This window comes from Taeniopygia guttata, chromosome 30 (genome assembly GCF_048771995.1).
Source record: "Taeniopygia guttata chromosome 30, bTaeGut7.mat, whole genome shotgun sequence".
NCBI classification, from domain to species: Eukaryota; Metazoa; Chordata; class Aves; order Passeriformes; family Estrildidae; genus Taeniopygia; species Taeniopygia guttata.
Genome location: NC_133055.1, coordinates 1,507,632 through 1,534,995, shown reverse-complemented (window position 1 = coordinate 1,534,995; position 27,364 = coordinate 1,507,632). Strand labels below are relative to the sequence as shown.

Sequence of the window (27,364 nt, the reverse complement as noted above, 5' to 3'; positions counted from 1 at the left end):
CATGGAAAATATGGGAAAAAACATGGAAAATATGGGAAAAAACACGGAAAATACGGGAAGAAACATGGAAAATATGGGAAAAAACATGGAAAATATGGGAAAAACCATGGAAAATATGGGAAAAACCATGGAAAATAAATGGTAAAAACATGGAAAATATGGGAAAAAACGTGGAAAATATGGGAAAAAACGTGGGAAATACGGGAAAAAAACATGGAAAATATTGGAAAAAAAGCATGGAAAATACAGGAAAAAACGTGGGAAATATGGGGAAAATCATGGAAAATATGGGAAAAATCGTGGAAAATACCGGAAAAAACATCGAAAATATATGGGAAAAAACATGGAAAATATGGGGAAAATCATGGAAAATATGGGAAAAAATGTGGAAAATACGGGGAAAAATGTGGAAAATACGGGAAAAAACAGGAAATATGGGAAAAAACATGGGAAATATGGGAAAAATATGAGAAAAACCGCGGAAAATATGGGAAAACCATGGCAAATACTGGACAAACCATAGAAACTGCAGGAAAACCATGGAAATTCCGGAATAAAAAGCTGCTCAGGGGTTAAGACCCCCGTCAGGGTTCGGGGTCCCCCTCAGGCTGGAAGCTCTCCTCGCGCCACAGCGTCACCTGGCCCTGGGTGGCCGCCAGCAGGCAGGGCAGGCGCGGGTGGAAGGCCAAGGACTGCACCACGCCCGGGCCCACGGGCAGGCTGAGCGCCAGCGAGCCCTGGGGGGACAGAGGGGGGTTCAGGGGGGTCCCCAAATCCCCCTGAGTCCCCCCGAGTCCCCCCAAATCCCCCCACTCACCTCCAGCAGGTCCCAGAAATACACGCGGCCGTCCTCGGAGGCGCAGCCCACGTGCGTGTCCAGCTCGTTGAGGACGCAGTCCAGGCGGTACGCGGTGCTGCGGTGCCCCGTGTACCTGCGGGACAGAGAATTCGCGCTGTTCCTAACGCCAGATACGCGGTATTGGATATTTGTTACAGTTCCATGGTTTTCCCATCTTTTCCATGGTTTTCCCATATTTTCCATGTCTTTTTCCCATATTTTCCATGTTTTTTTCCCATATTTCCCATGTTTTTCCCATATTTTCCACGTTTTTCCCATATTTTCCATGTTTTTTCTGGAATTTTCCACGTTATTTCCCGTATTTTCCATGTTTTTTCCCATATTTTCCTTGTTTATTCCCATATTTCCCATGTTTATTCCCATATTTTCCATGTTTTTTTTCCCATATTTTCCATGTTTTTTTCCCATATTTTCCACATTTATTCCCATATTTCCCATGTTTTTTCCCCCCTATTTTCCATGTTTTTTCCCATATTTTCCATGTTTTTTCTAGTATTTTCCATGTTTATTCCCATATTTCCCATGTTTTTTTCCCATATTTCCCATGTTTTTTCCCATATTTCCCATGTTTTTTCCCCATATTTCCCATGTTTTTTTCCCATATCTTCCATGTTTTTCCCCATATTTTCCATGTTTTTTTCCCATATTTTCCATGGTTTTTTCCCATATTTTCCACGTTATTTCCCGTATTTTCCATGTTTTTTCCAGTATTTTCCATGTTTTTTTCCCATATTTTCCATGTTTTTTCCAATATTTTCCATGTTTTTCCCATATTTTCCATGTTTTTTCCCATATCTTCCATGTTTTTTCCCATATTTTCCATGTTTTTTCCCCATATTTTCCATGTTTTTTTCCCCATATTTTCCACGTTTTTCCCATATTTTCCATGTTTATTCCCATATTTCCCCTGTTTTTTTTCCCATATTTCCCATGTTTTTTTCCCATATTTTCCACGTTTATTTCCCATATTTTCCATGTATTTTTCCCATATTTCCCATGTTTATTCCCATATTTCCCATGTTTTTTTCCCATATTTTCCTTGTTTTTCCCCATATTTTCCATGCTTTTTTCCCATATTTTCCATGTTTTTTTCCTGTATTTTCCTTGTTTACTCCCATATTTCCCATGGTTTTTTTCCCATATTTTCCACGTTTATTTCCCGTATTTTCCATGTTTTTTCCCCCCTATTTTCCATGTTTTTTTCCCATATTTTCCATGTTTTTTCCGGAATTTTCCTTGTTTATTCCCATATTTCCCATGTTTTTTTCCCGTATCTTCCATGTTTTTCCCCATATTTTCCTTGTTTATTCCCATATTTTCCACGTTTATTTCCCATATTTTCCATGTTTTGTTCCTGTATTTTCCATGGTTTTTTCCCATATTTTCCATGTTTTTTCCAGTATTTTCCGTGTTTTTTTCCCATATTTTCCATGTTTTTTCCGGAATTTTCCATGTTTATTCCCATATTTCCCATGTTTTTTTCCCATATCTTCCACGTTTATTTCCCGTATTTTCCATGTTTTTTCCCTGTATTTTCCTTGTTTATTCCCATATTTCCCACGTTTTTTCCCATATTTCCCATGTTTTTTTCCCATATTTCCCATGTGTTTTTTCCCATATTTTCCATGTTTTTCCCCATATTTTCCATGTTTTTCCCATATTTTCCACATTTTTCCCATATTTCCCATGTGTTTTCCCAGAATAACTGCTGAAATCTTGACCTGAGGCGGAATTTTCCCTCCCAAACCCGAATTTTCCCTATAAATTCACCTTTTCCAGGACAGAGGTGTGAAAACCTCATTGCACACCCAGGGCTCGGCTCTGCTCTTTCCTCAGATAAAATTTGATTTTTTCACAGGGATTTGGCCGGACAAATTTTCACTTTTCACCCCAAAACCGCCCCCCGAGGGGAATTTGGGGATGATTTTTTTGGGGGTGCCGTACTCGCCCAGCAGCTCCCCGGTGTCCTTGTCCAGCAGGCGCAGCGTGGAGTCCAGGCTGGCGGCCAGCACGCACTGCCCGTCCTTGCTGAAGCACACGCTGCTGATGGGACCTGGGGACACACGTGGCGAGTTTGGGGGTCCCACCCAGCCCCCCAAAAATTTTGGGGACCCCTCCTCAAGCCGCACTCACTGCCGATGTAATCGGAGCAGAGCCGCCCCGCGCGGAGATCGTAACGGCGCACCCGCCCGTCCACGGAGCTGTGGGGAGATGGGGGGAGCTTTGGGGGTCCAGCCTCGATTTTGGGGTGCCCAGGGGAGCTCGGGGGGTGTCGGTGTCCCTCACCCCGTCAGGATCTCGTGGGCCGAGAGCTTCAGGCTGGAGATGCCGTCCGTGGCCTCGTCCAGAACCTGCACGGGGTCGGGGCGGCGGGAGCGGCAGTCCCAGCAGCGCACCGAGGAGTCGATGGAGCCTGGGGGGAAATGGGGGCAAAAATGGGGGGTTTGGGGGGAAAAATGTGGGGTTCGGGGGGAAAAATGGGGGATCAAAGGGAAAAACAGGGAATAAAAGGGAAAAAAGTGGGGTTCGGGGGGAAAAACGGGGGGTTCGGGGGGAAAAATGGGGGGTTTAGGGGGAAAAATGGGGGGTTTAGGGGGGAAAAAAGGGGGTTCAGGGGGGAAACGTGAGGGATCAGAGGGAAAAAAGGGGGTTAAGGGGGGAAAAATGGGGGGATCAGGGGAAAAATGGGGGGATCAGGGGGGAAAACGGGGGGTTTGGGGGGAAAAATGGGGGATCAGGGGGGGAAAATGGGGGGATCAGGGGGGAAAAGGGGTTCGGGGGGAGAAAATGGGGGGTTCAGGGGAAAAAACAGGGAATAAAAGGGAAAAAAGTGGGGTTTAGGGGGAAAAAAGTGGGGTTCGGGGGGAAAAATGGGGGTTTAGGAGGAAAAAAGGGGGGATCAGGGGAAAACGGGGAGTTTAGGGGGAAAAAGGGGGTTTAGGGGGGCAAATTGGGGGGTTTGGGGGGAAAATGGGGGGATCAGGGGGAAAAATGGGGGGATCAGGGGGAAAAATGGGGGGATCAGGGGGCAAACGTGAGGGATCAGAGGGAAAAATGGGGGGTTTGGGGGGAAAAATGGGGGGTTCAGGGGGAAAATGGGGTTTAGGGGGAAAAAAGTGGGGTTTGGGGGGAAAATTGTGGGATTCGGGGGAAAAATGGGGGGTTCAGGGGGGAAACGTGAGGGATCAGAGGGAAAAATGGGGGGTTTGGGGGGAAAATGGGGGGTCAGGGGGAAAATGGGGGGATCAGGGGGAAAATGGGGGGTTTAGAGCGAAAAATGGGGGGTTTAGGGGGGAAAAGGGGGGATCAGGGGGAAAAACGGGGGTTTGGGGGGAAAACTGGGGGATCAAAGGGAAAAACAGGGAATAAAAGGGAAAAAAGCGGGGTTTAGGGGGAAAAATGGGGGGTTTTGGGGGGAAAAATGTGGGGTTTAGGGGGAAAAAAGTGGGATTCGGGGGGAAAAATGGGGGGTTCAGGGGAAAAAAAGGGGGTTTAGGGGGGAAAAAGGGGGTTCAGAGGGAAAAACGGGGAGTTTAGGGGGAAAAACGGGGGGTTCAGGGGGAAAATTGGGGGGTTTAGGGGGAAAAATGGGGGGTTTAGGGGGAAAAAAGGGGGTTTAGGGGGAAAAAGGGGGTTTAGGGGGAAAAAACAGGGGGATCAGGGGGGAAAAGGGGTGAGGGGGGAGAAAATGGGGGGTTTGGGGAGAAAAATGGGGGTTCAGGGGGAAAAATGGGGGGTTTTGGGGGGAAAATGGGGGGATCTGGGGGGAAAAATGGGGGGATTTGGGGGGAAAATCGGGGGTTTAGGGGGGAAACGTGAGGGATCAGAGGGAAAAATGGGGGGTTCAGGGGGAAAAATGGGGTGTTTAGGGGGGAAAAGAGGGGTTTAGGGGGAAAAACAGGGAATAAAAGGGAAAAAAAGCGGGGTTTAGGGGGAAAAAAAGGGGGTTCAGAGGGAAAAACGGGGGGTTCAGGGGGAAAAATGGGGGGATCGGGGGGAAAAAAGTGGGGTTCAGGGGGGAAATGGGGGGTTTAGGGGGAAAATGGGGGTTTAGGGGGGAAAACGGGGGTTCAGAGGGAAAAACGGGGGGTTCAGGGGGAAAATGGGGGGATCAGGGGGAAAATGGGGGGATCAGGGGGAAAACAGGGAGTTTAGGGGGGAAAAGGGGGGGTTTAGGGGGGCAAATTGGGGGGTTTAGGGGGGAAAAATGGGGGGTTTGGGGGGGAAAATGGGGTATCAAAGGGAAAAACAGGGAATAAAAGGGAAAAAAGCGGGGTTTAGGGGGAAAAAAGTGGGGTTTGGGGGGAAAAATGGGGGTTTAGGGGGGAAACGTGAGGGATCAGAGGGAAAAATGGGGGGATCAGAGGGAAAAATGGGGGATTTAGGGGGGAAAATGGGGGTTCGGGGGGAAAAATGGGGAGTTTAGGGGGGAAAAATGGGGGGTTCGGGGGGAAAATGGGGGTTCGGGGGGAAAAATATGGGGTTCAGGGGGAAAATGGGGGGTTTAGGGGGAAAAAGGGGATTTAGGGGGAAAATGGGGGGGGTTCAGGGGGAAAAAGGGGGGGTTCGGGGGGAAAATGGGGGGTTTAGGGGGAAAAATGGAGGATCAAAGGGAAAAACAGGGAATAAAAGGAAAAAAAAGCGGGGTTTAGGGGGAAAAAAGTGGGGTTCGGGGGGGAAAATGGGGGTTTAGGGGGAAAAAAGGGGTGAGGGGGGGGAAATGTGGGGTTCGGGGGGAAAAATGGGGGTTTAGGGGGGAAAAAGGGGGGTTCGGGGGGAAAAATGGGGGGTTTAGAGGGAAAATGGGGTGTTTAGGGGGGAAACGTGAGGGATCAGAGGGAAAAATGTGGAGTTGGGGGGGAAAAATGGGGGATCAAAGGGAAAAACAGGGAATAAAAGGGAAAAAAGTGGGGTTTGGGGGGAAAAATGGGGGTTCGGGGGGAAAAATGGGGGTTAGGGGGGAAAATGGGGTGAGGGGGGAAAAATGGGGGTTTAGGGGGAAAATGGGGTGTTTAGGGGGGAAAAGAGGGGTTTAGGGGGGAAAAATGGGGGATCAAAGTGAAAAACAGGGAATAAAAGGGAAAAAAGCGGGGTTTAGGGGGAAAAACTGGGGTTTGGGGGGGAAATGTGAGGGATCAGAGGGGAAAATGGGGGGTTTAGAGGGAAAAAAGGGGGTTTAGGGGGGAAAAATGGGGGGTTCGGGGGGAAAAAAGGGGGATTTAGGGGGAAAATTGGGGGGTTTAGGGGGAAAAAATGGGGGTTTAGGGGGAAAAAAGTGGGGTTCGGGGGGAAAAATGGGGGTTTAGGGGGGAAAAAAGGGGGTTCAGAGGGAAAAACGGGGGGATCAGGGGGGAAAAGGGGTGATGGGGGAGAAAATGGGGGGTTCAGGGGGAAAAAAGTGGGGTTCGGGGGGAAAAATGGGGTGTTTAGGAGGAAAATGGGGGGATCAGGGGGAAAACGGGGAGTTTAGGGGGAAAATGGGGAGTTTAGGGGGAAAAAAGGGGTTTAGGGGGGCAAATTGGGGTTTAGGGGGAAAAATGTGGGGTTTGGGGGGAAATTGGGGGGTTTAGGGGGGAAACGTGAGAGATCAGAGGGAAAAATGGGGGGTTCGGGGGGGAAAATGGGGGGTTGGGGGAAAAATGTGGGTTTGGGGGGAAAAAAGGGGGTTTGGGGGGAAAAAAGGGGGTTTAGGGGGGCAAATTGGGGGGTTTAGGGGGGAAATGTGAGGGATCAGAGGGAAAAATGGGGGGTTCAGGGGGAAAAATGGGGGTTCGGGGGGAAAAATGGGGGATCAAAGGGAAAAACAGGGAATAAAAGGGAAAAAAGCGGGGTTTAGGGGGAAAAAAGTGGGGTTCGGGGGGAAAAATGGGGGTTCGGGGGGGAAAAATGGGGGGTTTAGGGGGAAAAAGGGGGTGTTTAGGGGGAAAAAGGGGGTTTAGGGGGGCAAATTGGGGGGTTTAGGGGGAAAAAGGGGGAGTTCAGGGGGAAAAATGTGGGGTTTAGGGGGAAAAATGGGGGGTTTAGAGGGAAAAAAGGGGGGATCAAAGGGAAAAACAGGGAATAAAAGGGAAAAAAGTGGGGTTTAGGGGGGAAAAAAGGGGGTTCAGAGGGAAAACATGAGGGATCAGAGGGAAAAATGTGGGGTTCGGGGGGAAAATGGGGGGTTTAGGGGGGAAAAATGGGGGGTTCGGGGGGAAAATGGGGGATCAAAGGGAAAAAGAGGAAATAAAAGGGAAAAAAAGCGGGGTTTAGGGGGAAAAAAGCGGGGTTTAGGGGGAAAAAAGTGGGGTTCGGGGGAAAAGGGGGTTTAGGGGGGAAAAAAGGGGGATTTAGGGGGAAAACGGGGGGTTTAGGGGGAAAAACTGGGGGATCAGGGGGAAAATGGGGATTTAGGGGGCAAAAAGGGGGTTTAGGGGGAAAATGGGGGGTTTAGGGGGGAAAAACGGGGGGATCAGGGGGAAAAACGTGGGGTTCGGGGGGAAAATGGGGGTTTGGGGGGAAAAATGGGGGGATCAGGGGCAAAATGGTGGGTTTAGGGGGGAAACGTGAGGGATCAGAGGGAAAAATGGGGGGTTCGGGGGGAAAATGGGGGGTTTAGGGGGAAAAAGGGGGTTTAGGGGGAAAATGGGGGGTTTAGGGGGGAAAAATGGGGGATCAAAGGGAAAAACAGGGAATAAAAGGGAAAAAAGCGGGGTTTAGGGGGAAAAAAGGGGGTTCAGAGGGAAAAACGGGGGGTTCGGGGGGAAAAAAGGGGGTTTAGGGGGGAAAAATGGGGATTTAGGGGGAAAAAGGGGGTTTAGGGGGAAAAAAGGGGGGTTCAGGGGGAAAAAGGGGGTTTGGGGGGAAAATGGGGGATTTAGGGGGAAAAATGGGGGTTTAGGGGGGAAAAACAGGGGATCAGGGGGGAAAAGGGGTGAGGGGGGAGAAAATGGGGGGTTCGGGGGGAAAAATGGGGGTTTAGGGGGAAAAAGGGGGGATCAGGGGAAAAACGGGGGGTTCGGGGGGAAAAATGGGGGGTTTGGGGGGAAAATGGGGGGTTTAGGGGGGCAAATTGGGGGATTCGGGGGGAAAAATGGGGGATCAGGCTGGAAAAATGTGGGGTTCAGGGGGAAAAAAGGGGGATTTAGGGTGAAAAATGGGGGGTTTAGGGGGAAAAAAGTGGGGTTCGGGGGGAAAAAAGGGGGTTCAGGGGGAAAAAAGGGGGGATCAGGGGGAAAACGGGGAGTTTAGGGGGAAAAAGGGGGTTTAGGGGGGCAAATTGGGGGGTTTAGGGGCAAAACGGGGGGTTTGGGGGGAAAAACGTGGGGTTCGGGGGGAAAATGGGGGTTTAGGGGGAAAAATGGGGGGTTTGGGGGGAAAATGGGGGGTTTAGGGGGGAAACGTGAGGGATCAGAGGGAAAAATGGGGGGTTCGGGGGGAAAAATGGGGGATCAAAGGGAAAAACAGAGAATAAAAGGGAAAAAAAGCGGGGTTTAGGGGGAAAAAAGTGGGGTTCAGGGGGAAAAATGGGGGTTTAGGGGGAAAAAAAGCGGGGTTTAGGGGGAAAAAAGGGGGCTTCAGGGGGAAAAAAGGGGGGATCAGGGGGAAAACGGGGGGATCCGAGGGAAAAAAGGATCGGGGGAAAAAGGGATCAGGGGAAAATGGGGGGTTCAGGGGAAAACGGGGAGTTTAGGGGGAAAAAGGGGGTTTAGGGGGGCAAATTGGGGGATTCGGGGGGAAAAATGGGGGGTTCAGTGGGGAAAAGAGGGGTTTAGGGAGGAAAAATGGGGGGTTCGGGGGGAAAAAAAGGGGGTTTAGGGGGAAAAAAGGGGGTTCAGAGGGAAAAAAGGGGGGTTCAGGGGGAAAACGGGGAGTTTAGGGGGAAAAAGGGGGTTTAGGGGGGCAAATTGGGGGGTTTAGGGGGAAAAAGGGGGTTTGGGGGGAAAAATGGGCGGTTCGGGGGGAAAAATGGGGGTTTAGGGGGGAAAAACGGGGGGATCGGGGGGGAAAATGGGGGATCAGAGGGAAAAATGGGGGGTTTGGGGGGAAAAATGGGGGTTCAGGGGGGAAAATGGGGTGAGGGGGGAAAAATGGGGGTTTGGGGGGAAAAAAGGGGGTTTAGGGGGGCAAATTGGGGGGTTTAGGGGGGAAAATGGGGTGATCAGAGGGAAAAATGGGGGGTTTAGAGGGAAAATGGGGGGTTTAGGGGGGAAAAGAGGGGGGATCAGGGGGAAAAAAGGGGGTTTAGGGGGGAAAAATGGGGGGTTTGGGGGGAAAAAAGGGGGTTCAGGGTGGGAAAAGGGGTGCGGGGGTATCTCGGGGTGACCCCCAAAACCAAATCCCTCACCCGACACAATGACCGTGGACTCCTCATTGAACTGCACACAGTTCACCTTCTGTGGGAAACGGGAAATGGGAGCACATCCCAAACCCCCTCCCCAAATCAAACCCCAAACCCCCTCCCCAAATCAAACCCCAAATCCCAAACCCCCTCCCCAAATCAAATCCCAAACCCCTTCCCCAAATCCCACCCCCCAAACCCCAAACCCCCTCCCCAAATCAAACCCCAAACCCCCTCCCCAAATCCCACCCCCCAAACCCCAAACCCCCTCCCCAAATCAAACCCCCCAAACCCCCTCCTCAAATCACATCCCAAACCCCCTCCCCAAATCAAATCAAATCTCAAACCCCCTCCTCAAATCACATCCCAAACCCCCTCCCCAAATCACATCCCAAACCCCCTCCTCAAATCAAACCCCAAACCCCCTCCTCAAATCCCAAATCCCAAACCCCTCCCCAAATCAAACCCCAAACCCCCTCCCCAAATCCCAAACCCCAAACCCCCTCCCCAAATTCCAAACCCCCTCCCCAAATCAAACCCCAATCCCCCTCCCCAAATTCCAAACCCCCTCCCCAAATCAAACCCCAAACCCCCTCCCCAAATTCCAAACCCCCTCCTCAAATCAAATCAAATCAAATCAAATCCCCTCCCCAAATCACATCCCAAATCCCAAACCCCAATCCCCCTCCTCAAATCCCACCCCCCAAACCCCCTCCTCAAATAACATCCCAAACCCCCTCCCCAAATCAAATCAAACCCCAAACCCCCTCCTCAAATCAAATCAAATCCCAAACCCCCTCCCCAAATCAAACCCCAAACCCCCTCCCCAAATCCCACCCCCCAAAACCCCCTCCTCAAATCAAACCCCAAACCCCCTCCTCAAATCAAATCAAATCCCAAACCCCCTCCTCAAATCCCAAACCCCAAACCCCCTCCTCAAATCAAATCAAATCCCAAACCCCCTCCCCAAATCAAATCAAACCCCCTCCCCAAATCCCCCCCCAAACCCCCTCCCCAAATCAAATCCCAAACCCCCTCCTCAAATCAAACCCCCAATCCCCCATCCCAAATCCCACCCCCCAAACCCCCTCCTCAAATCAAATCTCAAACCCCCTCCTCAAATCAAATCAAATCCCAAACCCCCTCCCCAAATCCCCCCCAAAGCCCCTCCTCAAATCAAACCCCAAACCCCCTCCTCAAATCAAATCAAATCAAATCTCAAAACCCCTCCTCCAACCAAATCCCAAACCCCCTCCCCAAATCCAACCCCCCAACCCCCCTCCTCAAATCAAATCAAATTCCAAACCCCCTCCGCAAATCAAATCAAATCAAATCAAGTCCCGATCCCCCTCCCCAAATCCCTCCCCAAATCCCACCCCCCAAACCCCCTCCTCATATAAAATCTCAAATCCCAAGCCCCCCCCAAATCCCACCCCCGAATCCCCCTCCCCAAACCCCCCCCAAATCCCCCTCCCCAAATCAAACCCCCCAAAACCCCAAACCCCCTCCTCAAATCCCACCCCCCAAACCCCCTCCTCAAATAACATCCCAAACCCCCTCCCCAAATCCCAAACCCCAAACCCCCCTCCTCATATAAAATCTCAATCCCCCTCCTCAAATCAAACCCCAAACCCCCTCCTCAAATCAAACCCCAAACCCCCTCCCCAAGTCCCCCCCCAAAACCCCCAAATCAAATCAAACCCCAATCCCCCATCCCAAATCCCCCCCCAATCCCCCTCCCCAAATCCCACTCTCCAATCCCCCATCCCAAATCAAACCCCAAACCCCCTCCCCAAATCCCACCCCAATCCCTCTCCTCAAATCAAATTCCAATCCCCCTCCTCAAATCAAATAAAATCTCAAACCCCCTCCTCAAATCAAATCAAATCTCAAACCCCCTCCCCAAATCCCACCCCCCAAACCCCCTCCCCAAATCCCACCCCCCAAAACCCCCTCCCCAAATCAAATCAAACCAAATCCCAAACCCCCTCCCCAAATCAAACCCCAAATCCCAAACCCCCTCCCCAAATCCCACCCCCCAAACCCCCTCCCCAAATCCCCCATCCCAAATCCCACCCCAATCCCCCTCCCCAAATCCCAAACCCCCTCCTCAAATCAAACCCCAAACCCCCTCCCCAAATCCCACCCCAAATCCCCCTCCCCAAATCCCACCCCCGAAACCTCCTCCTCAAATCAAACCCCAAACCCCCTCCTCAAATCAAATCAAATCAAATCTCAAACCCCCTCCTCATATAAAATCTCAAACCCCCTTTTCAAACCAAATCCCAAATCCCCTCCCCAAATCCCACCCCCCAAACCCCCTCCTCAAATCAAACCCCAAACCCCCTCCTCAAATCAAATCCCACCCCCAAAACCCCTCCCCAAATCCCACCCCAATCCCCCTCCTCAAATCAAATCCCAATCCCACTCCCCAAATCCCACTCCCCAATCCCCCTCCCCAAATCCCCCCCCAAAACCCCCTCCTCATATAAAATCTCAAATCCCAAACCCCCTCCCCAAATCCTAACCCCCAAACCCCCTCCTCAAATCAAATCAAATCCCAATCCCCCTCCCCAAACCCCCCCCAAGCCCGCAGCCCCCTCCTCACCCCGGCGTGCCCCCGGTATTTCCGCACCGCCCGCCCGGTGCTGACGTCCCAGAGCGCCACGGCTCTGTCGGCACCGCCGGAGCAGATCTGGCTGTTGTCCGAGGATCTGCGGGCACCGGGATTTGGGGGGGGTCCCGGTAACGGGGAGGGGTCCCGGTAACGGGGGGGGTCCCGGTAATGGGGAGGGGTCCCGGTAACGATGGGGGGTCCCGGTAATGAGGAGGGGTCCCGGTAATGGGGAGGGGTCCCGGTAATGAGGAGGGGTCCCGGTAACGGGGGAGGGGTCCCGGTAACGGGGAGGGGTCCCGGTAATGGGGAGGGGTCCCAGTAACCGGAGGGGTCCCGGTAACGGGGAGGGGTCCCGGTAACGGGGAGGGGTCCCGGTAATGGGGGGGGTCCCGGTAATGGGGAGGGGTCCCGGTAACGGGGAGGGGTCCCGGTAATGGGGAGGGGTCCCGGTAACGGGGAGGGGTCCTGGTAACGGGGGGGGTCCCGGTAATGAGGAGGGGTGCCGGTAACGGGAGGGGTCCCGGTAATGGGGAGGGGTCCCGGTAATGGGGAGGGGTCCCGGTAAAGGGGAGGGGTCCCGGTAATGGGGAGGGGTCCCGGTAATGGGGAGGGGTCCCAGTAATGGGGAGGGGTCCCGGTAACGATGGGGGGTCCCGGTAACCGGAGGGGTCCCGGTAATGGGGAGGGGTCCTGGTAATGGGGGGGGTCCCGGTAACGGGGAGGGGTCCCGGTAATGGGGAGGGGTCCCGGTAACGGGGAGGGGTCCCGGTAATGGGGAGGGGTCCCGGTAACGGGTAACGGGGAGGGGTCCCGGTAACGGGGAGGGGTCCCGGTAATGGGGAGGGGTCCCGGTAACGGGGAGGGGTCCCGGTAAAGGGGAGGGGTCCCGGTAACGGGGAGGGGTCCCGGTAATGGGGGAGGGGTCCCGGTAACGGGTAACGGGGGAGGGGTCCCGGTAACGGGGAGGGATCCCGGTAACGGGGAGGGGTCCCGGTAACGGGGAGGGGTCCTGGTAACCGGGAGGGGTCCCGGTAACGGGGAGGGGTCCCGGTAAAGGGGAGGGGTCCCGGTAATGGGGAGGGGTCCCGGTAACGGGGGGGGGTCCCGGTAATGGGGAGGGGTCCCGGTAACGGGGGGGGGGGGGTCCCGGTAACGGGGGGGGGGTCCCGGTAACGGGGAGGGGTCCCGGTAACGGGGAGGGGTCCCGGTAATGGGGGAGGGGTCCCGGTAACGGGTAACGGGGGAGGGGTCCCGGTAACGGGGAGGGATCCCGGTAATGGGGAGGGGTCCCGGTAATGAGGAGGGGTCCCGGTAACGGGGAGGGGTCCCGGTAACGGGGAGGGGTCCCGGTAATGGGGAGGGGTCCTGGTAATGGGGAGGGGTCCCGGTAACCGGGGGAGGGGTCCCGGTAACGGGGGGGGTCCCGGTAATGGGGGGGGGTCCCGGTAACGGGGAGGGGTCCCGGTAATGGGGGGGGGTCCCGGTAACGGGGAGGGGTCCCGGTAATGGGGGGGGGTCCCGGTAACGGGGAGGGGTCCCGGTAACGGGGGGGGGGTCCCGGTAATGGGGAGGGGTCCCGGTAATGAGGAGGGGTCCCGGTAACGGGTAACAGGGAGGGGTCCCGGTAACGGGGAGGGGTCCCGGTAACGGGGAGGGGTCCCGGTAACGGGGGAGGGGTCCCGGTAACGGGGGGGGGTCCCGGTAACGGGGAGGGGTCCCGGTAATGGGGAGGGGTCCCGGTAACGGGGGGGGTCCCGGTAACGGGGAGGGGTCCCGGTAACGGGGAGGGGTCCCGGTAACGGGGGGGGGGTCCCGGTAACGGGGGAGGGGTCCCGGTAATGGGGAGGGTCCCGGTAATGGGGGAGGGGTCCCGGTAATGGGGGAGGGGTCCCGGTAACGGGGAGGGGTCCCGGTAATGAGGAGGGGTCCCGGTAACGGGGAGGGGTCCCGGTAATGGGGAGGGGTCCCGGTAATGGGGGGGGGTCCCGGTAACGGGGAGGGGTTCCGGTAACGGGGAGGGGTCCCGGTAACGGGGGAGGGGTCCCGGTAATGGGGAGGGGTCCCGGTAACGGGGAGGGGTCCCGGTAATGGGGGAGGGTCCCGGTAACGGGGGAGGGGTCCCGGTAACGGGGGAGGGGTCCCGGTAACCGGGAGGGGTCCCGGTAATGGGGAGGGGTCCCGGTAACGGGGGAGGGGTCCCAATAACGGGGGGGGTCCCGGTAACGGGGGAGGGGTCCCAATAACGGGGGGGGGGTCCCGGTAACGGGAGGGGTCCCGGTAATGGGGAGGGGTCCCGGTAACGGGGGGGGGTCCCGGTAACGGGGAGGGGTCCCGGTAATGGGGAGGGGTCCCGGTAACGGGGGGGGGTCCCGGTAATGGGGAGGGGTCCCGGTAACGGGGAGGGGTCCCGGTAACGGGTCCTGGTCATGGGGAGGGGTCCCGGTAATGGGGGAGGGGTCCCGGTAACAGGGGGGGGTCCCGGTAACAGGAGGGGTCCCGGTAACGGGGAGGGGTCCCGGTAACGGGGAGGGGTCCCAGTAATGGGGAGGGGTCCCGGTAACCGGAGGGGTCCCGGTAACGGGGAGGGGTCCCGGTAACGGGGGGGGGTCCCGGTAATGAGGAGGGGTCCCGGTAACCGGGAGGGGTCCCGGTAACGGGGGGGGTCCCCCCAAGCCCCCCTTACCCCGCGGCGTCCAGCACCTCGTAGCCGTGGCCCGGGAAGGAGCGCAGGGCCGTGCCCCGGTGCGGGTTCCAGAGCTTCAGCGTCTTGTCGCTGCCGCACGTCAGGCAGTAGTTACCGTCCGCTGCGGGACCGCGTCAGCACCGGGCACCGGGAGCACCGGGATTACCGGGATTAGCGGGGATTACCAGGGATTACCGGGGAATGGCCGTGAGCACCGGGCACCGGGACACCGGGAGATCACCGGGATCACCGGGACACTGGGACACCGGGACCACCGGGACACCGGGAGATCACCGGGATTACCGGGGGATCGACACCGGGACACCGGGACCACCGGGGATTACCGGGCCGTGAGCACCGGGCACCGGGACACCGGGGGATGGCCGGGGAACGGCCGTGAGCACCGGGACACCGGGGGATCACCGGGACACCGGGACACCGGGGGATCGACACCGGGGATCACCGGGACCCCCGGGCCGTGAGCACCAGGCACCGGGACCACCGGGGATTACCGGGGGATCACCAGGACACCGGGACCACCGGGACACTGGGGGATCGACACTGGGACCCCCGGGCCGTGAGCACCGGGACCACCGGGGGATCACCGGGACCCCCGGGCCGTGAGCACCGGGACACCGGGACACCGGGGATTACCGGGCTGTGAGCACCGGGCACCGGGACACCGGGACACCGGGACACCGGGGGATCGACACCGGGGATCACCGGGACCACCGGGACCACCGGGGATCACCGGGACCACCGGGACCCCCTGGTTGTGAAACGGGGGGTCACCGGGACCCCCTGCCCCATTTCCCCCCGTTATCCCCGGTTCCCCCCGGTATCCCCGTTTCCCCCCGGTCCCCCCGGTTCCCCCCGTTATTCCCGGTTCCCCCCGGTTTCCCCGTTTCCCCCGGTATCCCCGTTTCCCCCCCGGTATCCCCGTTTCCCCCCGGTATTCCCGTTTCCCCCCGGTATCCCCGGTTCCCCCCGGTATCCCCGTTCCCCCCCGGTATCCCCGTTTCCCCCCGGTACCCCGGTTCCCCCCGGTATCCCCGGTTCCCCCCGGTATCCCCGGTTCCCCCCGGTTCCCCCCGGTATCCCCGGTATCCCCGGTATCCCCCGGTATCCCCGTTTCCCCCCGGTATTCCCCCCCGGTATCCCCGTTTCCCCCCGCTATTCCCGTTTCCCCCCGGTATTCCCGTTTCCCCCCGGTATCCCCGGTTCCCCCCGGTATCCCCGGTTCCCCCCGGTATTCCCGGTATCCCCATTTCCCCCCGGTATCCCCATTTCCCGCCGGTATCCCCGTTCCCCCCGGTATTCCCATTTCCCCCCGGTATTCCCGGTTCCCCCCGGTATCCCCGTTCCCCCCGGTATCCCCGGTTCCCCCCGGTTCCCCCCCGGTATTCCCGGTCCCCCCCGGTTCCCCCCCGGTATTCCCGGTTCCCCCCGGTATCCCCGATTCCCCCTATTATTCCCGGTTCCCCCCGGTATTCCCGTTTCCCCCCGGTATCCCCGTTCCCCCCCGGTATCCCCGTTTCCCCCCGGTATTCCCGGTCCCCCCCCGGGTATTTCCGGTCCCCCCCCGGTACCCCGGGCCGTTCCCGGTCTCACCGTTGAACCGGGCTGCCCGCACCGCTCCCTGCCCGCACTGCAGCGTCCGCACGCGCTGCCGGGGCAGCTCCGCCCGCGCCGGCCGCGGCCGCGGGAACGCCATGGCGGGACCGGCACCGGAACCGGAACCGGGACTGGGAACGGGGCGGGAGAGGGGCGGGAGCGGGGCGGGACCGGGGAGGGACCGGGGAGGGAACGGGGGCGGAACCGGGGCTGGAACCACCGGGGCTGACACCGGGGGCAGAACCGGGACCGTCACCGGGGGCAGAACCGGGGCTGGGACCATCGGCGGTAGAACCGGGACCGTCACCGGGGGCGGGACCGGGACCGTCACCGGGGGCAGAACCGGGGCTGACACCGGGACCGGCACCACCGGGGGCAGAACCGGGACCGTCACTGGGGGCAGAACCGGGACTGACAACGGGGGCAGAACCGGGACTGGAACCACCGGGGGCAGAACCGGGACCGTCACCGGGGGCAGAACCGGGACAGAACCGGGACCGTCACCGGGGGCAGAACCGGGACTGACACCGGGACAGGCACCACCGGGGGCAGAACCGGGGCTGACACCGGGGGCGGAACCGGGACTGGGACCATCGGGGGCGGAACCGGGACTAGCACCACCGGGGGCAGAACCGGGACCGTCACCGGGACCGTCACCACCGGGGGCGGAACCGGGGCTGACACCGGGGGCAGAACCGGGACCGTCACCGGGGGCAGAACCGGGACCGACACCACCGGGGACAGAACCGGGACCGTCACCGGGGGCAGAACCGGGACGGACACCACCGGGGACAGAACCGGGACCGACACCGGGGACAGAACCGGGACCAGCACCATCGGGGGCAGAACCGGGGCTGGAACCACCGGGGGCAGAACCGGGACCGACACCGGGGGCAGAACCGGGGCTGACACCGGGACCGGCACCATCGGGGGCAGAACCGGGGCCGTCACCGGGGGCAGAACCGGGGCTGACACCGGGACCGGCACCATCGGGGGCAGAACCGGGGCTGACACCGGGACTGACACCACCGGGGCCTTTACCGGGGCGGTCACCGGGGGCAGAACCGGGGCCGTCACCGGGGGCGGAACCGGGACCGTCACCGGGGGCGGAACCGGGACCGTCACCGGGGGCAGAACCGGGGCCGACACCACCGGGGCTGACACCGGGGCCGACACCGGGGGCGGAACCGGGGCTGACACCGGGACCGGCACCACCGGGGGCAGAACAGGGACCGTCACCGGGGGCAGAACCGGGACTAGCACCACCGGGGGCAGAAGCGGGGCCGACACCGGGGGCGGAACCGGGGCAGAACCGGGGGCAGAACCGGGGCTGACACCGGGGCTGACACCGGGGGCAGAACCGGGGCTGGGACCCTCGGGGGCGGAACCGGGACCGTCACCGGGGGCAGAACCGGGACTAGCACCACCGGGGGCAGAACCGGGACCGTCACCGGGACCGGCACCGAGGGCAGAACCGGGACCGGCACTACCGGGGGCGGGACCGGGACCGTCACCGGGGGCAGAACCGGGGCTGACACCGGGACCGGCACCATCGGGGGCAGAACCGGGACCGACACTGGGGGCAGAACCGGGGCCGTCACCGGGACTGACACCACCGGGGGCAGAACCGGGACTGACACCACCGGGGCTGACACCGGGACCGGCACCACCGGGGGCAGAACCGGGACCGTCACCGGGACTGACACCACCGGGGACAGAACCGGAGGCGGAACCGGGGCCGTCACCGGGACCGGCACCACCGGGGGCAGAACCGGGGCTGGGACCATCGGGGCTGACACCGGGGGCAGAACCGGGACTAGCACCACCGGGTGCAGAACCGGGGCCGACACCGGGGGCAGGACCGGGACCGTCACCGGGGGCGGAACCGGGGCTGACACCGGGGGCAGAACCGGGGCTGGAACCACCGGGACCGTCACCGGGACCGTCACCGGGGGCAGAACCGGGACCGTCACCGGGGCAGAACCGGAGCTGACACCGGGGGCAGAACCGGGACCGGTACCACCGGGGGCAGAACCGGGGCTGACACCGGGGGCAGAACCGGGACCGGCACCACCGGGGGCAGAACCGGGACTGACACCACCGGGGGCAGAACCGGGGCTGGAACCACCGGGGGCGGGACCGGGGCTGACACCGGGACCGGCACCACCGGAGGCAGAACCGGGACTAGCACCACCGGGGGCGGAACCGGGGCCGTCACCGGGGGCAGAACCGGGCTGACACCGGGACCGGCACTACCGGGGGCGGGACCGGGACCGTCACCGGGGGCCGGGCTCCTTCCGGCGGCGGCGGCGGAAGAGGCGGCGGCGGCGGCGGCGGCGGCACCGGGGCCATGTCGGACCCGCGGAGACCCGGCAAAGTGACCAGGTGGGACCGGGGCAGAACCGGGGGGAGAACAGCGGCACCCACGGGAGCCCCGGTGTCCTGACCGGTTCCCGGTGGTACCGGCAGGTACAAACCGCCGGTAACCGAGAGCAACCCGGCGCTGGAGGATCCGACCCCCGACTACATGAACCTGCTCGGGATGGTGTTCAGCATGTGCGGGCTGATGCTGAAAGTGCGCACCGGGCACCGGGAGGCACCGGGAGGGACCGGGAGGCACCGGGAGGGACCGGGAGGGGAATTTGGAGGGACCGGGAGGCACCGGGAGGCACCGGGAGGGATAGGGAGGGACCGGGGAGGGATGGGGAGGGATGGGGAGGGAACGGGAGGGAACCGGGGAGGGATGGGGAGGGACCGGGAGGCACCGGGAGGGACCGGGAGGGGAAAAGGGAGGGATGGGGAGGGAAACGGGAGGGACCGGGGAGGGATGGGGAGGCACCGGGAGGAAACGGGAGGCACCGGGAGGCACCGGGAGGGAAAAGGGAGAGACTGGGAGGCACCGGGAGGGACCGGGAGGCACCGGGAGGGACCGGGAGGGACCGGGAGGGATGGGGAGGGATGGGGAGGGATGAGGAGGGACCGGGAGGCACCGGGAGGGACCGGGAGGGAAACGGGAGGGACCGGGAGGGGAAACGGGAGCACCGGGAGGCACCGGGAGGGAACCGGGGAGGGATGGGGAGGGACCGGGAGGGACCGGGAGGGAAACGGGAGGGGAAACGGGGAGGGATGGGGAGGCACCGGGAGGGACCGGGAGGGATCGGGAGGGGCAGGGAGGGGAAACGGGAGGGGAAACGGGAGGGGAACGGGAGGCACCGGGAGGGAAACGGGAGGGACCGGGAGGGACCGGGGAGGGATGGGGAGGGACCGGGAGAGGAAATGGGAGGGAAACGGGAGAGGAAACGGGAAAAAACGGGAGGGAAACGGGAGGAAAAGGGAGAGGAAACGGGAGAGGAAACGGGAGGGGAAACGGGAGAGGAAACGGGAGGGACCGGGGAGGCACCGGGAGGGATGGGGAGGGACCGGGGAGGCACCGGGAGGGATGGGGAGGGACCGGGAGGCACCGGGAGGCACCGGGAGGCACCGGGAGGGGAAAAGGGAGGGACCGGGAGGGACCGGGAGGGACCGGGAGAGGAAACGGGAGAGGAAACGGGAGAGGAAACGGGAGAGGAAACGGGAGGGAAACGGGAGAGGAAACGGGAAGGAAACGGGAGGGAAACGGGAGAGAAACGGGAGGGAAACAGGAGAGAAACGGGAGGAAACGGGAAAAAACGGGAGAGGAAACGGGAGAGGAAACGGGAGGGAAACGGGAGGGAAACGGGAGAGGAAACGGGAGAGGAAACGGGAGAGGAAACGGGAGGGAAACGGGAGGGAAACGGGAGGGAAACGGGAGGAAAACGGGAGGGAAACGGGAGAGGAACGGGAGGGAAACGGGGGAGGGCACCGGGAGGGACCGGGAGGCACCGGGAGGGACCGGGAGGGGAAACGGGAGGGACCGGGGAGGGATGGGGAGGGATGGGGAGGGACCGGGAGGCACCGGGAGGGACCGGGAGGGACCGGGAGGCACCGGGAGGCACCGGGAGGGATGGGGAGGGACCGGGAGGGACCGGGGGGGGACCGGGAGGGGAAACGGGAGGGACCGGGGGGGAAACGGGAGGGAACGGGAGAGGAAACGGGAGGGGAAACGGGAGAGACCGGGAGGCACCGGGAGCACCGGGAGGGACCGAGAGGGAAACGGGAGGAACCGAGAGGGACCGGGGAGGGATGGGGAGGGAAACGGGAGGGGAAACGGGAGGTTTTGGGGCATTCCGGGGGTCTCCCGGGGCGGTCCAGGGGGTCTCGGGGCATTCTGGGGATTCTCGGGGGTCTCATGGGGGGTCCCGGGGGTCTCGGGGCATTTCTGGGGATTCTCAGGGGGTTCTCGGGGGTCTCATGGGGCGGTCCTGGGGGTCTCAGGGCATCCCGGGGGTCTCCCAGGGGTCTCTCGGGGGTCTCATGGGGGGTCCCGGAGGTTTTGGGGCATTTTGGGGAGTTCTTGGGGGTCTCCCGGGGGTCTCAGGGCATCCCGGGGGTCTCTCGGGGGTCTCCCGGGGCCATCTCGGGGGTCTTGGGGCATTTTTGGGGATTCTCGGGGGTCTCATGGGGGGTCCCGGAGGTTTTGGGGCATTTTGGGGGTCTCGGGGCATTTTTGGGGATTCTCGGGGGATCCTCGGGGGATTCTTGGGGGTCTCTCAGGGGTCTCATGGGGCCGTCCCGGGGGTCTCGGGGCATTTCTGGGGTCTCTCAGGGGTCTCTGGCCTCTCTTGCCCATCCCGGGGGTCTCTCGGGGGTCTCACGGGGGGTCCCGGGGGTCTCAGAGCATTTCAGGGGATTCTCGGGGGTCTCTCGGGGGTCTGACGGGGCCATCCCGGGGGTCTCGGGGCATTTTGGGTGTCTCATGGGGCGGTCCTGGGGGTCTCTCGGGGTGGTCCCGGGGGTCTCGGGGCATTCTGGGGTCTCTCGGGGGTCTCATGGGGCCATTCCGGGGGTCTCGGGGCATTTTGGGGGTCTCATGGGGGGTCCCGGGGGTCTCATGGGCGGTCCCGGGGGTCTCAGGGCATTTCTGGGGTCTCTCAGGGGTCTCTGGTCTCTCTTGCCCATCCTGGGGGTCTCTCGGGGGTCTCATGGGGCCGTCCCGGAGGTCTCGGGGCATTTTGGGGGTCTCTCGGGGGTTCTCTCGGGGCATTTCGGGGGTCTCATGGGGGGTCCCGGGGGTCTCTCGGGGGTCTGACGGGGGTCCCGGGGGTCCCGGGGCTCTCACGGGGGTCCCGGGGGTCTCTGGGGGGTCTGACGGGGGTCTCTCGGGGGTCTGACGGGGGTCTCGGGGGTCTCTCGGGGGTCTGACGGGGGTCTCTCAGGGGTCTCAGGGCATTTTGGGGGTCTGACGGGGGTCCTGGGGCATTTTGGGGGTCTGACGGGGGGTCCCAGGGCATTTTTGGGGGTCTCTTTGGGGTCTCTCAGGGCCATCCCGGGGGTCTCTCTTGCCCATCCCGGGGGTCTCTTGGGGGTCTCACGGGGGGTCTCGGGGCATTTTGGGGGTCTCACGGGGCATTTTGGGGGTTCTCGGGGGTCTCTCAGGGGTCTCACGGGGCCGTCCCGGAGGTTTTGGGGCATTTCTGGGGTCTCTCGGGGGTCTGACGGGGGTCCCGGGGCATTTTTGGGGATTCTCGGGGGTCTCGGGGCATTCCGGGGGTCTCTCGGGGGTCTGACGGGGGTCCCGGGGGTCTGACGGGGGTCTCTCGGGGGTCTCACGGGGGTCTCATCGGGGGTCTCGGGGCATTTCAGGGGATTCTTGGGGGGTCTCGGGGCATTCCGGGGGTCTCAGGGGGGTCTGACGGGGGTCCCGGGGGTCTCATGGGGAATTTTGGGGGTCTCTGGGGGTCCCAGCTGAAGTGGTGCGCCTGGCTCGCCGTGTTCTGCTCCTTCATCAGCTTCGCCAACTCGCGCAGCTCCGAGGACACCAAGCAGATGATGAGCAGCTTCATGTGGGTCTGGGGGCTCTGGGGCGGGGGTCCCGGGCTGGATTCCGGCCCCGAGAGCCCCCCAGAACCCCCTCAGAGCCCCCCAAACCCCCCCAAAATCCCCTCAGAGCCCCCAAACCCCCTCAGAGCCCCCAAACCCCCTCAGAGCCCCCCAAACCCCCTCAGAGCCCCCCAAACCCCCCAAACCCCCTCAGAACCCCCCAAACCCCCTCAGATCCCCCCAAACCCCCTCAGAGCCCCCAAACCCCCTCAGAGCCCCCCAAACCCCCTCAGAGCCCCTTCAGAGCCCCCAAATCTCCCCAAAACCCCCTCAGAGCCCCCCAGAACCCCCCAAACCCCCTCAGATCCCCCCAGAACCCCCCAAACCCCCTCAGAGCCCCCCAAACCCCCTCAGAGCCCCCCAAACCCCCTCTGAGCCCCCCAAACCCCCTCAGAGCCCCCAAATCCCCTCAGAGCCCCTCAGATCCCCCCAAACCCCCTCAGAGCCACCCAAACCCCCTCAGAGCCCCTCAGAGCCCCCCAAACCCCCCCAAAATCCCCCTCAGAGCCCCCCAAACCCCCTCAGAGCCCCCCAAACCCCCTCAGAGCCCCCAAACCCCCTCAGAGCCCCCCAAACCCCCCCTGAGCCCCCCAAACCCCCTCAGAGCCCCCTCAGAGCCCCCCAAACCCCCCCAGAAGCCCCTCAGAGCCCCCCAAACCCCCTCAGAGCCCCCCAAACCCCCCAAACCCCCTCAGAGCCCCCCAAACCCCCCCAAAACCCCCTCAGAGCCCCCCAAACCCCCCTGAGCCCCCCGTTTCTCTGTGCCCCCCAGGCTCTCCATCTCGGCCGTGGTCATGTCCTACCTGCAGAACCCCCAGCCCATGTCCCCCCCCTGGTGACGCCGATTTTGGGGAGATTTTGGGGAGATTTTGGGGAGATTTTGGGGAGATTTTGGGGAGATTTTGGGGAGGGGTCTCCGTGGTGGTGGTGGTGGGTTTGGGGGGGCAATAAACCCCCCCCAGTGATGGGGGTAATAAAATGTGGGGAGGGGTCCCGGCGGTGTGTGTGTGGTGGCTCTGAGGGGGTTTGGGGGGCTCTGAGGGGGTTTGGGGGGCTCTGAGGGGGTTTGGGGGGATTTTGGGGGGCTCTGAGGGGGTTTTGGGGGGCTCTGAGGGGGTTTGGGGGGCTCTGGGGGGGATTCTGGGGGGGTTTGGGGGGGTTTGGGGGGCTCTGGGGGGGTTTGGGGGGGTTTTGGGGAGGTTTGGGGGGCTTTTGGGGAGATTTGGGGGGGTTTTGGGGAGATTTGGGGGGGTTTTGGGGAGATTTGGGGGGGTTTTGGGGAGATTTGGGGGGGTTTTGGGGAGGTTTGGGGGGGTTTTGGGGAGATTTGGGGGGCTCTGGGGGGGTTTGGGGGGCTCAGAGGGGGTTTGGGGGGGTTTTGGGGAGATTTGGGGGGGTTTTGGGGAGATTTGGGGGGCTCTGAGGGGGTTTGGGGGGCTCTGAGGGGGTTTGGGGGGCTCTGAGGGGGTTTGGGGGGCTCTGAGGGGGTTTGGGGGGCTCTGAGGGTGTTTGGGGGGCTCTGAGGGGGTTTTTGGGGGGGTTTGGGGGGCTCTGAGGGGGTTTTTGGGGGGCTCAGAGGGGGTTTGGGGGGCTCTGAGGGGGTTTGGGGGGGTTTGGGGGGGTTTGGGGGGCTCTGAGGGGGTTTGGGGGGCTCTGAGGGGGTTTTGGGGGGCTCTGAGGGGGTTTGGGGGGCTCTGAGGGGGTTTGGGGGCTCTGAGGGGGTTTGGGGGGCTCTGGGGGGGTTTGGGGGGGTTTGGGGGGCCCTGAGGCGGTTTGGGGGGATCTGGGGGGCTCTGAGGGGGATCTGAGGGGGTTTGGGGGGCTCTGAGGGGGTTTGGGGGGATTTGGGGGGCTCTGAGGGGTTTGGGGGGCTCTGAGGGGGTTTGGGGGGCTCTGAGGGGGTTTGGGGGGTCTGAGGGGGATTCTGGGGGGGTTTGGGGGGCTCTGAGGGGGTTTGGGGGGGTTTGGGGGCTCTGAGGGGGTTTGGGGGGCTCTGAGGGGGATTCTGAGGGGGTTTGGGGGGCTCTGGGGGGGTTTGGGGGCTCTGAGGGGGTTTGGGGGGCTCTGAGGGGGTTTGGGGGGATCTGAGGGGGTTTGGGGGGCTCTGAGGGGGTTTGGGGGCTCTGAGAGGGTTTGGGGGGCTCTGAGGGGGTTTGGGGGGATCTGAGGGGGTTTGGGGGGTCTGAGGGGGTTTGGGGGGCTCTGAGGGGTTTGGGGGGGATTCTGGGGGGGTTTGGGGGGCTCTGAGGGGGTTTGGGGGGCTCTGAGGGGGTTTGGGGGGGTTTTGGGGGGCTCTGAGGGGGCTCTGAGGGGGTTTGGGGGGCTCTGAGGGGGTTTGGGGGGGTTTTGGGGGGCTCTGAGGGGGTTTGGGGGGCTCTGAGGGGGTTTGGGGGGCTCTGAGGGGGCTCTGGGGGGCTCTGAGGGGGTTTGGGGGCTCTGGGGGGCTCTGAGGGGGTTTGGGGGGCTCTGAGGGGGTTTGGGGGGCTCTGAGGGGGTTTGGGGGGGTTTGGGGGCTCTGAGGGGGTTCTGGGGGGCTCTGAGGGGGTTTGGGGGGCTCTGAGGGGGTTTGGGGGCTCTGAGGGGGTTTGGGGGGCTCTGAGGGGGATTCTGGGGGGGTTTGGGGGCTCTGAAGGGGTTTGGGGGGCTCTGAGGGGGTTTGGGGGGGTTTGGGGGGCTCTGAGGGGGTTTGGGGGGCTCTGAGGGGGTTTGGGGGGCTCTGAGGGGGCTCTGAGGGGGTTTGGGGGGCTCTGAGGGGGTTTGGGGGGGTTTTGGGGGGCTCTGAGGGGGTTTGGGGGGCTCTGAGGGGGTTTGGGGGGCTCTGAGGGGGTTTGGGGGGCTCTGAGGGGGCTCTGGGGGGCTCTGAGGGGGTTTGGGGGGCTCTGAGGGGGTTTGGGGGGCTCTGAGGGGGTTTGGGGGGCTCTGAGGGGGTTTGGGGGGCTCTGAGGGGGTTTGGGGGGCTCTGAGGGGGTTTGGGGGGGTTTGGGGGCTCTGAGGGGGTTCTGGGGGGCTCTGAGGGGGTTTGGGGGGCTCTGAGGGGGTTTGGGGGCTCTGAGGGGGTTTGGGGGGCTCTGAGGGGGATTCTGGGGGGGTTTGGGGGCTCTGAAGGGGTTTGGGGGGCTCTGAGGGGGTTTGGGGGGGTTTGGGGGGCTCTGAGGGGGTTTGGGGGGCTCTGAGGGGGTTTGGGGGGCTCTGAGGGGGCTCTGAGGGGGTTTGGGGGCTCTGAAGGGGTTTGGGGGGCTCTGAGGGGGTTTGGGGGCTCTGAAGGGGTTTGGGGGGCTCTGAGGGGGTTTGGGGGGGTCTGGGGGGGTTTGGGGGGCTCTGAGGGGGTTTGGGGGGGTCTGGGGGGGTTTGGGGGGCTCTGAGGGGGTTTGGGGGGCTCTGAGGGGGCTCTGAGGGGGTTTGGGGGGCTCTGAGGGGGTTTGGGGGGCTCTGAGGGGGTTTGGGGGCTCTGAGGGGGTTTGGGGGGCTCTGAGGGGGTTTGGGGGGGTTTGGGGGGCTCTGGGGGGGTTTGGGGGGCTCTGAGGAGGATTCTGGGGGGGTTTGGGGGGCTCTGAGGGGGTTTGGGGGGGTTTGGGGGGCTTTGAGGGGGTTTGGGGGGCTCTGAGGAGGATTCTGGGGGGGTTTGGGGGGCTCTGAGGAGGATTCTGGGGGGGTTTGGGGGGCTTTGAGGGGGTTTGGGGGGGGTCTGAGGGGGATTTTGGGGGGAAATTCCCATTCCCACATTCCCATTCCCACATTCCCATTCCCACATTCCCAGTTCCCGTCATTCCCAATTAAACCCCTAATTAACCCTTTCCGGGCCTTTTCCCGGTGCTGCCCGGGAGTTCAGACACAACTTCCCAAAATTCTTCCTCCTCTGCCAGGGCTGGGATCCGTGCCCATTCCCAATTTCCAGTCGGATCCGTGCCAATTCCCAATTTCCCGTGGGATCCGTGCCCATTCCCAATTTCCAGTCGGATCCGTGCCAATTCCCAATTTCCCGTGGGATCCGTGCCCATTCCCAATTTCCCGTGGGATCCGTGCCCATTCCCAATTTCCAGTCGGATCCGTGCCCATTCCCAATTTCCCGTGGGATCCGTGCCCATTCCCGGGATCCGTGCCCAATTCCCGGGATCCGTGCCCATTCCCAATTTCCAATCGGATCCGTGCCCATTCCCAATTTCCCGTCGGATCCGTGCCCATTCCCGGGATCCGTTCCAATTCCCGGGATCCGTGCCCATTCCCAATTTCCCGTGGGATCCGTGCCCATTCCCAATTTCCCGTGGGATCCGTGCCCATTCCCGGGATCCGTGCCCATTCCCGGGATCCGTGCCCATTCCCAATTTCCAGTCGGATCCGTGCCCATTCCCGGGATCCGTGCCCGTTCCTGGAATTATCCCAAACCTTCAGGACTATCCCAAATTTTCCATCCCCTCTGGATCTCCATCCCTTCTCTCTTTCCCTCTTTTCCATCCATTTTTCCCCCTTTCCATCCTTTTTTCCCACCCTTTTCCATCAATTTTCCCCCTTTTCCATCAATTTTCCCCATTTTCCATCAATTTTTCCCCCCTTTTCCCTCTTTTCCATCCTTTTTTCCCCTTTTCCATCCTTTTTTCCCTTTTCCATCCATTTTTCGCCCCTTTTCCATCAATTTTCCCCCTTTTCCATCCATTTTCCCCGTTTTCCCTCTTTTCCATCCATTTTTCCCCCATTTTCCCCCTTTTCCATCCATTTTTCCCACCCTTTTCCATCCTTTTCCCCCTTTTCCATCCTTTTTTCCCCTTTTCCATCCTTCCCCCCCTTTTCCATCCTTTTTCCCCGTTTTCCCTCTTTTCCATCCATTTTTCCCTCTTTTCCATCCTTTTTTCCCACCCTTTTCCATCCTTTTTCCCCGTTTTCTCTATTTTCCATCAATTTTCCCCATTTTCCATCAATTTTTCCCTCCTTTTCCCCCTTTTCCATCCATTTTTCCCCTTTTCCATCCTTTTTTCCCTTTTTCCATCCATTTTTCCCCCCTTTCCATCAATTTCCCCCCCCCCTTTTCCATCCATTTTTCCCCCCTTTTTCTTCCTTCCCCCCCTTTCCCCATTTTCCATCATTTTTCCCCATTTTCCATCAATTTTTCCCCCCTTTTCCCCCTTTTCCATCAATTTTCCCCCTTTTCCATCAATTTTCCCTATTTTCCATCAATTTTTCCCCCCTTTTCCCCTTTTCCATCCTTTTTCCTCTTTTCCATCCTTTTTTCCCCCCTTTCCATCAATTTTCCCCCTTTCCATCCATTTTCCCACCCTTTTCCATCCATTTTTCCCCTTTTCCATCAATTTTCCCCCTTTT

At 60.9% G+C, this 27,364-nt stretch overlaps 2 protein-coding genes across 3 annotated transcripts; one reads left to right on the top strand and one right to left on the bottom strand.

Annotated features, from left to right (window-relative positions):
* Nucleotides 1-517: 517 nt before the first annotated feature.
* On the bottom strand, nt 518-16,242 carry WDR83 (WD repeat domain 83). 2 transcript variants are annotated; one of them, XM_041711742.2, is made up of 9 exons: nt 16,091-16,242; nt 14,480-14,600; nt 11,788-11,893; nt 9,186-9,234; nt 3,146-3,272; nt 2,993-3,060; nt 2,804-2,912; nt 818-932; nt 520-737 (listed from the first exon to the last, which is right to left on the bottom strand). In XM_041711742.2, exons 1-9 carry the CDS (start codon nt 16,191-16,193, stop codon nt 585-587), a joined length of 951 nt encoding a protein of 316 aa, XP_041567676.2. In that variant the 5' UTR covers nt 16,194-16,242; the 3' UTR covers nt 520-584. The 2 variants fall into 2 exon arrangements, with proteins under 2 accessions (XP_072776191.1, XP_041567676.2); XM_072920090.1 differs by lacking the exon at nt 2,993-3,060 and having other exon boundaries at nt 518-737.
* Nucleotides 16,243-18,325: 2,083 nt separating this feature from the next.
* On the top strand, nt 18,326-23,047 carry WDR83OS (WD repeat domain 83 opposite strand). Its single transcript, XM_041711773.2, has 4 exons — nt 18,326-18,478; nt 18,563-18,668; nt 21,917-22,014; nt 22,824-23,047. The coding sequence occupies exons 1-4, from the start codon at nt 18,444-18,446 to the stop codon at nt 22,888-22,890; spliced, it is 306 nt and encodes a 101-aa protein (XP_041567707.1). The 5' UTR covers nt 18,326-18,443; the 3' UTR covers nt 22,891-23,047.
* The last annotated feature ends 4,317 nt before the right edge of the window (nt 23,048-27,364 follow it).